This window comes from Mus caroli, unplaced genomic scaffold, assembly GCF_978045245.1.
Source record: "Mus caroli unplaced genomic scaffold, Mus_caroli_1 scaffold_18, whole genome shotgun sequence".
Classification (NCBI taxonomy): domain Eukaryota; kingdom Metazoa; phylum Chordata; class Mammalia; order Rodentia; family Muridae; genus Mus; species Mus caroli.
The window spans coordinates 74,482,002-74,497,225 of NW_028227273.1; the positions used below are offsets into that span (position 1 = coordinate 74,482,002).

General features: G+C 36.2%; 1 protein-coding gene across 2 annotated transcripts in view; it reads right to left on the reverse strand.

The window, feature by feature from the left end:
* Window positions 1-14,152, reverse strand: part of LOC110288953 (vomeronasal type-2 receptor 116-like) — a 122,438-nt gene extending 108,286 nt beyond the window's left edge. For both annotated transcript variants that reach the window (XM_085832797.1, XM_085832796.1), the window contains exon 1: window positions 13,852-14,152. In XM_085832797.1, coding sequence (XP_085688923.1) covers window positions 13,852-14,135 — 284 coding nt within the window. In that variant the 5' untranslated portion in view covers window positions 14,136-14,152. The remainder of the gene's footprint in view (window positions 1-13,851) is intronic.
* Between the last annotated feature and the right edge of the window lie 1,072 nt (window positions 14,153-15,224).

Here is a 15,224-nt window from a genome sequence, read left to right on the forward strand (position 1 = left end):
AAAACCCTGAGGAAATTTCTAAATGTGCTTCTTTACAGAAAGATGAAAGTGCCAAGAAAGAAGTCACTTCTGATCATCAACATTTGGCTGTGTCTCTGCCTGATGAAAAGCGTATCGTCAGTGGTAGGCCAAGCTAAGAAAAGTCCTTAAAAACTTTATAATTACACCTGGTTGATCATCAACGAGGCAGGTGACATAGCTAATGCCACCTCCAAGATTGAAGGTTCTGTCCCATGGCCCATCCTGAGAGTTGACCTCTGTAAATTAGTCTTAGGAGGTCATAATGACTGGGGAACTCACTTAGAATTCCTGCCACAAGAACAAGCTATTGATGATCCTAGAAAAGTTGCCTATACCACTCCTGGATGTGCTAGTTTAAGTCGTAGGAGAAGACTTGCCAATATTTTAAAAAGATGGGGCATGTATATTTGTCCTGGCCCCAGTCACAGGAGTCGCACTCTTAATTATAAATGTGGTTCCACCCCTGATTATTTTTGTACTTCCTGGGGCTGTGAGACCACAGGAGACACCTATTGGAAACCCACTTCTAATTGGGACCTAATAAAGGTCCAGAGCAAGCCAGATTATGCTGCCTGTGCTAGTTCCAACCAGACCTCTAAAGGATGGTGCAACACCTTAGAGATCTCCTTTACTGACCCAGGAAAAAAATTTAATTAGGAAAATACACGAGGAGCTGAGTGGGGTTTACGTATCTATGAAAATGAAAAGGATTTCGGAGTAATTTTCAGAATCCAGTTACTTAAGAACACCCCATCCTTAGGGCTGGCTGCTATAGGCCCCAATCTCTTTTTACATTCCTCTTATCCTAAAAAACCAAATATTCCACAAACTGTTACCTTAGGTCCACCTGGGACTTCTATATTCCAGCCCACTTTAGCTGCTGGATCTCCCTCCTCCGCAGAATTAATTTTATCCTTAGTTAATGCATCGATTACTACTATACATGCAGCCAATGCTACTCAGTATGAAGAATGTTGGGTGTGCTTTTCTCCTCAACCTCCCTTTTACGAAGGGGTGGCAACATTCGGATCAGTTGTTGCAATTAATGATTCCAGCAAACTTGGATGGCACCCCGAGAGCCATGATGGACTCACTTTAAGTCAGGTGTCTGGCATGCCTTTTGGGGCCTTCCATGCTTCCTCCTCAGGCCTTATTAGAGGTTTGCAATCAGACTATTATAGTAGAGGCCACCTCTAGATATCTAAGAGCACCTAATGGTACTTAGTTAGCATGTTCTACTGGACTTACTACCTATATAGTCACTCAGACATTTTTAGATGACAGAGATTATTGTGTTGTAGTTCAGCTTCTCCCGAAGCTGACAGTACACCATGCAGAAGACCTCCTCCAGCTCTGGAAGAGTGACACAGATCTACCCCGTGATAAGAGAGAGCCTATTTCTGCAGTAACCTTAGCAGTAATCCTAGGCTTAGGAGCTGCGGGCACAGGAACAGGCATTGCATCTTTGGTCACTTCCCAACAACAATATACTCAGCTCCACCTTGCTGTGGACAGAGATATTTAAGAGTTACAGAGAGGCTTAAAAAATCTAAAAGACTCCTTGGTCTCTCTGTCTGAAGTAGTATTACAAAACAGGCGAGGTCTTGATTTAGTGTTCCTTAAAGAAGGAGGGTTATGTGCAGCCCTCAAAGAAGAATGTTGTTTTTACTCTGACAAGACTGGCTTAGTTCAAGATAGTATAGATAAAGTTAGAGCTAGTTTGGAAGAGAGAAAACGCAGCAGAGAGAAATAAGAATATTGGTATAAAAATTGGTTTTCTTCTCCCTGGGTCACTACCTTGCTTCTCACACTTTTGGGACCTTTCTTGGGTATTCTGCTGCTTTTGTCTTTAGGCCCCTGGGCCTTTAAAAAATTAACCAGTTTTGTTAAGTCGCAGATCGAAGCTGCTCTAAGCAAGCCGGTTGCAGTCCACTACCATCAGCTAGATATCCAGGACTCAGACAAAGAAGATCCTCCTCCCACCGAGGCAAAAACAGCGACTCGTCTCCAATTTTCCACCCTTGCTGCTAATGCAGAGTCCCCTTGGTTCCTTAGGTTTTGGAGACAATAAGGACAAAGAAGAGTGACCTCCAGCTCCTATTATAGCTTAAGAGCCACAAATTGTGGCGTTACAATTGACATAATTCTTGTAGAGGCCTTACTGACTCTGAGGTTGATAGTTCTCCAATGAGAACTACACAAAACTCAGAATTGTGCATGCTAGTTCTTTAAAAATGTGAATCTGGTATGGGCCCAGCATGGGTGCAAACTAAGTATTGCAGGGGAAGGTCCATATAGACCATTTCTGAGTTCCCTGAGAGACAAACCCGGTTTAACAAGAGGTTGGTATCTAATTTCAGTTACAATTAATAATTTTTCTAAGGCTCTGCCTCGCCTCCCCAAAAGATACCAAGAGCCACAAGTGTGGGTCTGTGACAGCACCCGCGAGAGGAATCGGGTCAATGTCCCCCCAGCCACAGTAATGCCCGCTCATCTAAAGATGAAGAGATTATTTGATCACCTCAGTTTAGTGTGGCCTTATTAAATTTAATTCAGAAGGGGGAGATGTCAGAGACCATCCCGTGAGAAAGTGATCCCTTCACAAATCTCTTTAACAAATCAAATGGCCTTGTGTTAAGAGCTGGTTGTCACCCCCTTCCTCCTTATTCCCTTCCTAACACCTAAGGCTGTAAAAGTTGAATAACAGTCCCCTCTTCCCTATCTCTTCCTGAGTTCCCATGACATCCAAGGACATGAGCTATGCCTGAGCCCAGCCTGACACCCAAGGCTGTCAAGGAGGATCTATGTTACAGAGATAAGATGCAGAGTGCCCGCTGTTTGGCGCCTGACCTCAGCCCCCATGTCAGCAGATGCCCACTCCTTTGTTCTTTGTATAATTCTCCCTCCACCCCTCCCATATTCCTCTCGATGTATGCTTTAAAAGAAGGCACCTCAGCATAATAAACGAGACCTCGATAGGTATCCTTCCTGGTCTCCGCCTCTCTTTCTTTTCCTCCCATCTCCTTCCAGGTTTGCGGTCCCCCTCGCACCCACAAATAACTGAATCCTGCGGGACAGGATAGCACAAAATGATGATGTGTCCATATTCAGTATGAGCATCTAGGTCAATGAATGGTGGAGAAGTTGTCATCCATATTCCACAAAAAAGAAGCTGGATCAGGGTGCAGATAGGAATGATGTAGTTTAGATCCCTTGATAACATTAGCCACCTTACTATTTTCCCTGGAAAACTGACCTTAAAGGCAAGGACCACAGTAATAGCTTTGGCCAACACAATAGCAAGAGCCATAGTGAAAGCAACTACAAAGGTGGTCTGCTGAAGGATGCAGGTAGCTATGTTTGGCTGACCAATGAAGTTCAAAGAACACAGGAAACAGAATGTGAGTGTGATGAGCAAAATGTAACTGAGAGCTCGATTATTTGCCTTTACAATAGGGGTATTTCTGTGTTTCAAAAAGATGCCAATAACAAAGACTGTGAATGCGATAAGCACAAAGCTATGCTGGCTAGATCCATCCCCAAGGGGTCTTCATAGGCAAGAAAAGTCACAAATTATTAGAAGCAGTTTTTTCTCTCTGTATTTGCATAGTGACCTTCTGGACAGTTCACACCCTGGTAAACATCTGGTTATAAATTTCGGTTTTTATGAAATCAGGAGTCCATTCCATGGTGATTCCTTTTATTATGAGACATTTTTACTAGACCTGGCAAGAAATCACTATCTTTTGTTTTCTCAGGGCCAAGGTAATACATATAACAGTATGCAGAACTCTAGATTGATAAAGTGAATTTTGTTTTTTTCCATATTTCTTTCCACATTTATCTTCACATATAATAGGATTTTATGAATTATTTTATAAGTACAACTATCATGCACCTTCCTTTCCCTCAGTTTTTTCTCACAACTCTTTCTGCTCTCTAACTTTTACATATTTATTGCCACTTTGTTCATTCAGTAGAGCCAGTGTATGTGCAACTGGCAACGGTTTCAGTGGGAAAATAGGTAGACTTTCATGCCCTACCTTTTTAAAGAACAGTACTGTAGCTTTTCAACTACTCAAGAACTTTCAATAAATTCCTTAAAAATATTCTTGACTGCAATTTAAATTTTAATACATATGCCTTTATTCCCTTTATACACAACATTTTTCTGCCTTTACTGATATTGGTGTAACTCTTTTGAATGTAGCTATAAAACTAAGTTACATGGCAAAAGCCTACTGTTGCCCTGATACTACTCATAATTCGCAAATCCTTCTTAAATTACACATGGAAAATCTAGACTAGAAGAAAAAGTTTTTGCAAAATTTCCCAGGTAAAACTTTCTTATACAAGAATACTAAATTTACTTTCCTGTTTAAAATTCTTTATATTTTGAAATTTTGTTCAGTCTCTGCTACAATTTATGGAATATAACTTATTACATTGTATAGTGCTTAAAATCATTCAATAATATATTTTCATAACATCTGAAAGTAGCATATGTTTTTATGTATTATAAATATTTTTAGAAAATCTGAGTGATTTTTGAAAAAAGATAATATTAAGTCTAGGAACCTTTCAGTATTTTCATAATTATTAGGAGTAACATAAAATATATGCTCCAAAATTTATAAAATACATAATATTGTTATGATAGTTTGAATAAACTTGACCCAGATAGTGGTACTCTTTTGAATTGTGGCCTTGTTGAAAGATGTATGTCACTGTGGACATCAGCATTTAGTCCCTCATCCTAGATACTTGGAAGTTATTCTTTTCCTAGAAGATTTCATCTGATAATATAGAACTCTCAGCTCTTCCTGTTCCATGCCTGCCTGGATGCTGTCATTCTCCTGACTTGAGGATGATTAACTGAAATTCTGAAACTAAGCCAGTCACAATGAAATATTATATATATATATATATATATATATATATATATATATATATATATATATTATGTACTTTGTCAAAGTGATTGTTCACAGCAGTAAAACTCTAACTAACACACAAGTTAGTACCTGTAGTGAAATATTACTTTCATAGATCTGCTCATGGTTTTGGTTGGGAAAATATGAGTTTTGAGATTTTGGATTGGTAAAGAGTAGCATTCTTTAAGTTAAGCTTAATGGGCCACCCTTGAATGAATATGGAAACCTTTGCTGCTAATGGTGATTTGAACTGTGGAAGACTGGTTCTAGATGTTTCAGAAGAGAAGAATTTCCTTAAGTGGCTGCTCTTGTTATATTTTGTTGAAGGAGATGTCTGTCTTTTGCCATTTTCTAAAAAGCGTACCTGAGAGTAAGATAAAGTGATATATATTAACTGAATTAAAAAGTAAGTCCCAAAAAGCTGAACAGAGATTTTGATCTCTGATTAAATCTCATGAAGAGCATTTTCGTATAAGCATAGTAAGTTGAAAATGGAAAGATAGAAAATATATGGTTCAAGTAAGAAAAAATGGGCAATTGGAAATGAAATGAAGCTGGATGCTAGTTTCAAGGAGAAAATATAGTTAAGAGAGTGGTGATCTCTGTGCAAGATCTCACTCAACTCAACTATTGCTGGTATTTGCAGTTGTAAAGGGAATACTTTGGAGTTTTAATAAGGAATGTTCTCTAGAAATAGACAACATATTTGTGATCCATATGTTGAGGCTATGGTGGAAGTACTGTGTTGTGATTCTGTCAAGTAGTCTTTGATTCTTTTGGTAAGTTTCTTGCTTTTATCTTTCACTAACTGATTTTCATTTGTGTTAGATATTCTTGCTATCTCTGGCTGGACTCTTTACACTTGTGGGTCTGTAAGCCTGTTTCAGCACTTGTGAGAGACCAGTTCTCTCCTGGCAGGACCTGTGCACAGCTGGCTGTGGAAAACCTTAAGCTTGCAGGTGGAGATGGTAGCATGGAAGGATCCTGTCCCAGCTGTTCTAATGAGCTTGTGCCCATATGCTCCTGACTGGACCCGCTCAAAACAGTTATTGGAGAGAAAGTGACAATCTCACCTCCAAGCTCTGAAGTGAAAACATTCCTGGGAGAAAAGTCTCTCTTGCCTGAAACTGTACACATTTGGCTGTGGAACTGCCTCAGATCACAGGTGCAGATGGAAGAATGGAAGGATCCTGACCCATCTGCTCCACTGTTCTTGTTTCCTGCTTACTCCTGGCTGGCCTTGAGACACAAAGTTTTTGAGCTAGTGGCTATCTCACCTCCAAGCCCAGAAGTGAAAACACTCTTGGGAGAACAGGGATCTCCTGGCAGGACTCATGCACAGCAGGGTGTGGAACAGCTTCAGCTCACTGGGGCAGAACCCAGCCCCCCAGCCCCCCCCCCCCCAACACACACACACAGAATCTAAACCACACTCTACTCAATGACAATTTTGTTAAGGATGAAATAGTGAAAGATGTTAAAGACTTTTTAGAGTTTAATGAAAATAAAGCCACAATATGCCTAAACATATGGGACACAATGAAACAGTGCTAAGACGAAAACTCATAGCTCTGAGTGCCTCCAAAGGGAAACTGGAGATTGCATGCACTAGAAGCTTGATAGAACACCTGAAAGCTCTAGGAAAAAAAAATGAAGCAAATTCATCCAAGAGTAGATGGCAGAAAAAAATCAAACTCAGTTTTAAAATGAACCAAGTATGAAACAAAAAGTACTATACAAAGAATCAGCAAATCCAAGAACTGGTCCTTTGAGAAAATCAACCAAATAGATAAACCCATAGCCAGACTAAGTAGAGGGCACAGAGACAATATTCTAATTAACAAAATCAGAAATGAAAAGGGAGATATATCAACAGAAACATAAGAAATAAAAAGAAAAATAATCATCAGATTCTACTACAAAAGCCTATACTCAACAAACTCGAAATCTGGATGAAATGGAAAATTTCTAGACAGATATTAGGTACCAATGTTAAATCAGGATCAGATGAGCAATCTAAACAGTTCCATATCCCCCAAACAAATAGAAACAGTCATTAATAGACTCTTAACCAAAAAGAGCCCTGGACCATATGGGTTTAGTGCCCTTCAAAGAAGACCTAATATCAATATGTCTCCAACTATTCCATAAAAAAACAAAACAAACAAACAAACAAAAAACCCAAAGAAACAGAAGGTCCACTACCCAATTCATTCTATGAAGGCAAAATTGCTCTGATTCCTAAACCACACAAAGACCCAGCAAAAAAAGATATCTTCATGTCAATTTCCGTTATGAATACTGATACAAAATGCTCAATAAATTTCTCTTAAAATGAATCCAAGAATACATCAAAATGATCACCCCTCATGGTCAAATAGGATTCATCCCAGGGATGCAGGGATTGGTCAATATATAAAAATTCATCAACGTAATCCTCTATATAAAGAAAAAAATATATAACCATCTCATTAGTGCTGAGAAAACATTTGACAAAATCCAACAGCCCTTCATGATAAAAGTCTTGGAAAGATCAGGAATTTAAGGTCCATACATAAACATAACAAAAGCAATATCAAGCTAAATGGAGAGAAACTTGAAGTATTCCCACAAAAATTGGAGACTAGACAAGGATGCTCACTATTTCACTTCCTATTCAATATAGTACTTGAACTCTGAGTCAGAGCAATTAGAAAACAAAGGGGAGTAAAGTGATACAAATTGGAGAAGAAGACATCAAAATATCATTATTTGCAGATGAAAATGTAGTATACTTAAGTGACCCCAAAAATTCTACCAAAGATCTCCTAAACCTGATAAATTGCTTCAGCAAACTAGCTGGATATGAAATTAACTCATACAAATAAGTGGCCTTCCTCTACACAAAGCTTAAACAGACTGAGAAAGAAATTTGTGAATCAACACCTTTCACAATAGTCACAAATAATATAACATATCTTGGTGTGACTCTAACTAAGCAAGTAAAAGTTTTGCATGATAAGAATTTCAAGCCTCTGAAGACAGAAATTGAAGAAGATCACAGAAGATGGAACTATCTCACATGCCCATGGAGTGGCAGGATTAATATAGTAAAAATGGCCATCTTGCTAAAAACAATCTACAGATTAAATGGAAACCTCTATCAAAATTCCAATTCAATTTTCAAAAGAGTTAGAAAAAGCAATTTGCAAATTCATCTGGAATAACAAAAAGACCTAGGATAGCAAAAATTATTCTCAACAATTAAAGATATTCTGGTGGAATCACATCCCTGCCCTCAAGCTATAGTACTTATAAATTGTGATAAAAATTGTATGATATTGGTAGAGTGACAGGCACATAGATCAGTGGAATAGAAATGAAGACCCAGAAATGAACCCACAAACCTATGATCTCATCATCTTTGACAAAGGAGTTAAAACCATCAAGTGGGAAAAAACAAAAACAGCATTTTCAACAAATGGTCGGGCTTCCACTTAAGGTTAGCATTTAGAAGAATGCAAATTGATCCATTTTTATCTCCTTGGCCAAAACTCAAGTCCAAGTGAATCAAGGACTCCCACATAAAACATGGAAACTAATAGAGGAGAAATTGGGGAAGATCTTCGTGCACATAGGCACAGGGGAAATTACCTATACAGAACTCCAATAACTTATGCTCTAAGGTCAAGAATTGTCAAATGGCACCTCATAATTGCAAAGTTTCTATAAGGCAAAGAACACTGTCAATTGGACAAACCTGCAACCAACAGATTGAGAAAAGATCTTTACAAACATTACATCTGATAGAGGAAAAATATCCAGTATATACAAAGAACTCAAAACATTCAACACCAGAGAAACAAATAACCCTATTAAAAAATGGGACAAAGAGTTAAACAAAGAATTCTCAACTGAGGAATACCACATGGCTGAGAAGCACCTAAAGAAATATTAAACATCCTTACTTATCAGGGAAATGCTAATCAAAATAACCCTGAGATTCCACCTCACAGCAGACAGAATGGCTAAGATCAAAAACTTATGTGGCAGCAGATTCTGGCTAGGTTGTGAAGAAAGAAGTTCACTCCTCCATTGCTGGTGGGATTGCAAACTGGTACAATTACTCTGGAAATCAGTTTGAAAGTTACTCAGAAAATCAAACATAGTACTAACTGAAGACCCACTAATACCACTCCTGGTCATATACCCAGAAGAATCTCCAACATGTAATAAGGACACATGCTCCATTAGGTTCATTACAGCCTCATTTATAATAGTCAGGAGCTTGAAAGAACCCAGATGTCCCTCTACAGAGGAATGGATATAGGATATGTGGTCCATTTACACAATGGAGTACTATGCAGCTATTAAAAACCATGAATTTGTTAAAGTCTTATGCAAATGGAGGGAAATAAAAAATATCATCCTGAGTGAGGTATCTCAATCACAAAAGAGTACACATGGTATGCACTCACTGAAAAGAGGATATTATCCCAGAATTTCTGAATACCCAAAGTAAAATTCACAAACCACATTAATCTCAAGAAGAAGGAAGACCGAACTGTGGACAGTTCAATCCTTCTTAGAAGGGTGAAAAAAATAAACATGAAAGAAATTACAGAGACAAAATATGGATTAGAGACAGAAAGAATGACCTTTCAGTGACTGCCCAACTGGGGATATATCCCATATACAATCACCAAACCCAGACACTTTTATGGATGCCAACAATTTCTTGCTGACAGAAGTCTTTTATAGCTGTGTTCTGAAAGGCTCCAGCAGTGACTAACAAATACAGTTTCATGCTCACAGTTTACCACTGGACTGAGCATAGTGTCTCCAACGAAGGAGATAGAGAAAGGACCCAAGCAGGTGAAGTGTTTTGCCACCCCATAGGAAATACAACAATATGAACTAGCCAGTATCCCCAAAATTCCCAGGGACTAAACCACCAACTAAAGTGTTCACATGGTGGGATCATGTCTCCAGTTTCATATGTAGCAGAGAATGTACAAGTCATCAATGGGAGGAGAGGCCCTTGGTCTTGTGAAGGCTCTATTCCCCAGTGTAGTGGAATACCAGGGCAAGTAAGTGGGTGTGAATGGATTGGTTAGCACCAGGAAGGGTAGGGGATAGGGGTTGTTTGGTGGGAAAACAGATAGCATTTGAAATGTAAATGAAGAAAATATCTAATAAAAAAGAAATTATAAATCTTAACAAATATTAATTTCAAAGGAAAGCAAGCAGATATAAATGAAAAGAAATTATATAGACCAGAGGAAAAAATGATACTTAGGATGTTCAATATGATAAACAAGATCTATGACATTTTCTCATGTATAAATATTATATATTCAAATAAATACATGTAAAAATTTAGAAATATATATAATTTTTGAGAATTCTATGCATGTGAGGAATTAAATAACAATCACTAAAAAATGAGCAGAAAAATTCAAAATCTAGTCATAGAACAATGATCAGAGGCAACTACAATACAACAGTCTTGATCACTCTCTTTTGCATACCTAATTTTTAAAGCACATAATTTATAATAAATATACTTTGAAAACGAAAATTATTTTTACCTTTCTCTTCCTGAGATTACAAAGTGATTGTATCATTTTCTCCTTTCATTCTTTCTAGGCAAATTCATATGTTGTTCCTTTCTCATTTTAATTTCAGGGAGTCATCTTTCATTAATTGTCCAGCAAGACTTGATCTTACAAGTAATGCACACACACATGCAAATGCACACTCATAGGTTTATCCACACATACTCACACTCTCAGAAACAGACATGCACCCTCATACTCACACACACACAAATAAGCATTCCTATGAGTGCGCACACACACACACACATACACACACAAACACACACACAATTGTAGGTAACTAATGAATGCTTTGAAATAGTTTACCCAATTTTAATATTCTTCAACAGGAAAGATTATAATTTTCCCCATGAAACATTTTACATAAAATCACTTTATAACTCTCATATTAGTATTGTATGAGAATGTTTTAGTTGGATGCACATGTCCACTTCTAGAAGATGAATGGTAAAATAAACCTTACAGTGCTGATAAAAAAAGGGCCATAAGTCCTTACCACAGTGAGAATTTGCCAAACAAACATATTCTACAAAGCCTGAAATACATGCTATGAGCTGCTTTTGTTTGTATTTTTAAAATTTGGTTGAATATAACTTGGCAGATTATGTCTTCCTTAGAATACACACAGAGAAAAAGAGAGCTCAGAAAAGAGATTTTATTGCTAAGGAAAAGTGCACATGGGATGAATGAAGGTCAGTGGTTACAACAGGGTAGACACCAAGGAAGAACTTTTGTAGTTAATTCAAACAAAAAAATAAAGCCAGGAAGGAACTGTGTTTGCATTCAAAATCAGTCAATGTTTTTATACTAAAAAACTGCATTCCTGAAATTCAAAGAAAGAGATCAATTATAAAGCCAATTCATAATCACAATATAGTTTACAATCCAGCAATATTCACTGCTAATATACATGAGAGAATAAAGGGTAGGAAGAATCCCAAATGTCATTATCTACATGAGAAATGTTCTAGAAAAGTGGCTTGTCTTTTAATATGTAAAGTTGTACACAATGTTGCATAGCCCCAGTAAAATGATAACGTCTATTACAAACAAAATTACCTAGAATGGAATTCTTATGATATATCTAATTTATCAAACTACAAAGAATAAAAATGAATAATAATCTGATCAAATTAATTTTGACGTATGCGATCAAACTCATATTTTACTTGATGTGAAGTAAAAACTTGACTCTCATAAACTCCTAGAGAAAATTATCCGTTTGAAATGGACAGATTCAAGATATATCAACCAAAGGATTGAACATATTGACCAATAGTAGGACTTGTTCATTTCAGGATCCTAGTGCTGTATCTGGGGCCCTGATTTTGATTTTAGCACACATATTTCAGGATGACATTTGTTTGAACAATTTTACCTTCTCTAGCAAATTTGAGCTACATCAAATGTATATACACACATCCAAATAATGGATGTGATAACAAGTTTTTAAAAACTGTACCACGAATATAAGTATAAAACAAGCCACTTTCCTCTTAATATTATTCCATGCTCATAAGCAACACACTATCCAACAAATATGCTTAATACATTATAATAAGTGACAGAATTTTGTCATTAATTTGGCTTATGTTTTTCTGATATTATGCAAGTTAAATGTTTTTCACAGGAATCATTCCAATTTTTTTTTTTCCGAGACAGAGTTTCTCTGTATAACCCTAGCTGTCCAGGAACTCACTCTGTAGACCAACCTGGCCTTGAACTCAGAAATCTGCATGCCTCTGCCTCCCAAGTGCTGGGATTAAATGTGTGTGCCACCACTGCCCGGCTAATCCACTTCTTTATAAAGACCAAACCAGACAACTTGCTCACATGTCAGGAAATACATTCTTTACAGTGAAGTCTTTGCTGCTGCACAAAATAAGAGAAATGTATACCCATAAACATTGCCACATGGACTGCTGAGAGTAAAGGACACCAGAAAAGAATATTTATGAAGAGTATTAATTCTAATGAAATAGAAGAGGGCCTACCCAACAACCAAAGTTGCCCCATCTCCTAAGCATATGAAAAAAATATTACAGGCTTTTTGGGATGGTCACCATATCATCCCCTAAAAATTTAGAAATACAATTAATTATTTTATCCAAATAAAAATGTTTTTATATATCTGTATTTGTTATCTTTAAAAATTTAAAATAAATTGTTCAAAAAAAAAAAACAGTAAGTTTTAATTTATATCTGAACCATTTTCACCTTCACTGTCTTTAATTTCATTCCTTAATACCTCAAAAGATTTTTCCAAGCACAGAGTATTGTCTAGTAGAGCACAATTCACCTTTAAACTTTATTTTTTTAATTGTTCTTTTGTCAAATTCACTTTTTGAAATTCTAAAATTTTTATGTATTTCTTTTGGTCATTGTCTGCTTCTTGATTTCTAACACATTTCTTCATGTGTTCACAGGAATTTATAAAAAAATATTGTTCTATTTTCATGCCACCCACCCTATTCCATACATATATAAGAAGGTATTCTTTGGAAATGAATGTCTGGCTTGGATTAAGTCATCTTATTTACTAGGAAACATCCATGAATATTTCTGTCTAACTCAGCAATACCTGTTTAACAATACCCATTAACCTGGATTATTTAACTAAAGCTAAGAAACAGAACCTAGATAAAACTTTCATAGTCAAAAAGTCTTGATAGACACATATATAAAAATAAGAATAAATATTGCAAACCAATAGTGTAAACAGGTAAACACAATCTGTCTGAGAGTAAAACTTAAATTTTAAAAGAAACCCTTATAATAAAACACGAGATAAATAAAATATATATGGAACATAGAAGTATTCACAACTTCTAATTGTGATGTTGTTAACTCTGGAATCAGCTGCATGTAACATTCATGGCCTCTTCACTCACATATCACAACATTCAAACAGAACTTATAAGAATTTAGGGTCCTCATCTAATATCACAGGTGCAATCAGAACTTCTACCATAAAGATTAGAATAAATCATCATTGCTTGAAATGTCATATATCATAACACTGAAAAACCTTCAGACATTGTGGCATATCAAGAATGACAAATAAGTGGTTATGGTTAACAATCAAATGAATAATCTAAAGTGAAAACAGTTGAACTTTCTATTTCCTTTTCCCTTGAATGAGAGAAACAATCTGAATGGAAAACAAAACTGATGAAAAGAATTTAGAAACTAAGAGTGAATGTATCGAAATAAAAAATAAACAATAAGTAAAATTTAATGACTACACCTTCAATGTCATAAGACTTCTGAACTCAAAAATTAATAATTCTACTCACTGTATGTAATAGTCCAAATATTGATATGGTACAGTTGGATGTGACATTCTCTTCTCAGTGTAGAAAGTATGGAGTGGGAAAAATGCACCAATCACAACATCTCCTTCATGGTGAAATTCTTCAGAAATTTTGTAATAACATATACTGATATTATAGGTAACAGTAGAGAAAAATTTATTTATTTGCAAGAACCAGAAGATAAAAATATAAGAGAACATCCTATTAGTACATGAGTCTTTTTGATGCAGAATAAACAGTGTCCAGTACATATATGCTTGTTTCATGTTTTTGTGACCATGTATGCTTTATGTCTGTTCATGACTTAGTCTGTCACACTAAATATTTCAAGGAACTGAGAATGCTATTGGGAATTTTGAAACTATTTCTTCACATGGACTCTGACAATGTGGCCCTCTATTCATGTGAAAAACAAGTTTGGAATTAAGTTTGTTCACATTCTTCACTAGCCAAAGGCACTATGACTTCAGCAAAGACTACAAACAGCAAGAGCTCAGGGTTGATCTTCTCTTGGGATGAATTAGCTAACCATATGAAGCAAGAAACTTTTAGTATGAAAAACAATTTATGCTGATCCCCACAAGTTACCTTACAGGAGACAAACTAACTCAAAAAGAAAAGGCTAAAAAGAAAACATTGCAGGTATAACCACTCAAAATTAATATATTGCAGAGATTTTGCTGGCATCTAACAAGTGTGAATTATGAAAACAATTCCAAGAGAGTTTATGCAATACACTTTGGTGTAGGTTATCCCAACTTTTTCTGTTTTTAGTCAAAGAAAGGGAGTTTATCTCTAATATGTGTAAACTTTATACAATAAGAAAACTCATGAGACTTGTTACTGTGAGGCTTATTATAACAATATCTACTTAATTTGTATTTACATCTTTCAGTAAATTTTTTCTATTCTATTTTATATAGTCCAAAGTTCTATAAAGAATTATGTCAAATGATCAAAACTATAAGTGCATTTAAGGTTTATAATTAGAAGATATCCTAAGGAAATGTAAGTTGTTAGGTTTGTTTTATGATAATATTTTCAGAACTTCACTGATTAATGTTATGCTCTTGTCTTAGGAATCTCTATCATTAATCTACTTTTCAAACACATTAAATATTTGTGAGGGAAAGATTTCACTTGAGTAACCAGGATGTGTAGACCAAGGAGCTTCTATTTTAAATAAAAAGACAGAGACATAATGGCTCCTGGGACTGTCACCCAAAGTTTATCTATGTCAGTGGAGACATCCAATTTGGCAGACTCCTAAGTTCTGACTGTGAGGCACACATTTAGAGGAATCTTCTACCTTGTCTTGGAAATGTGGGGTAGTTGCCAATCCAGTACCTTGCTTG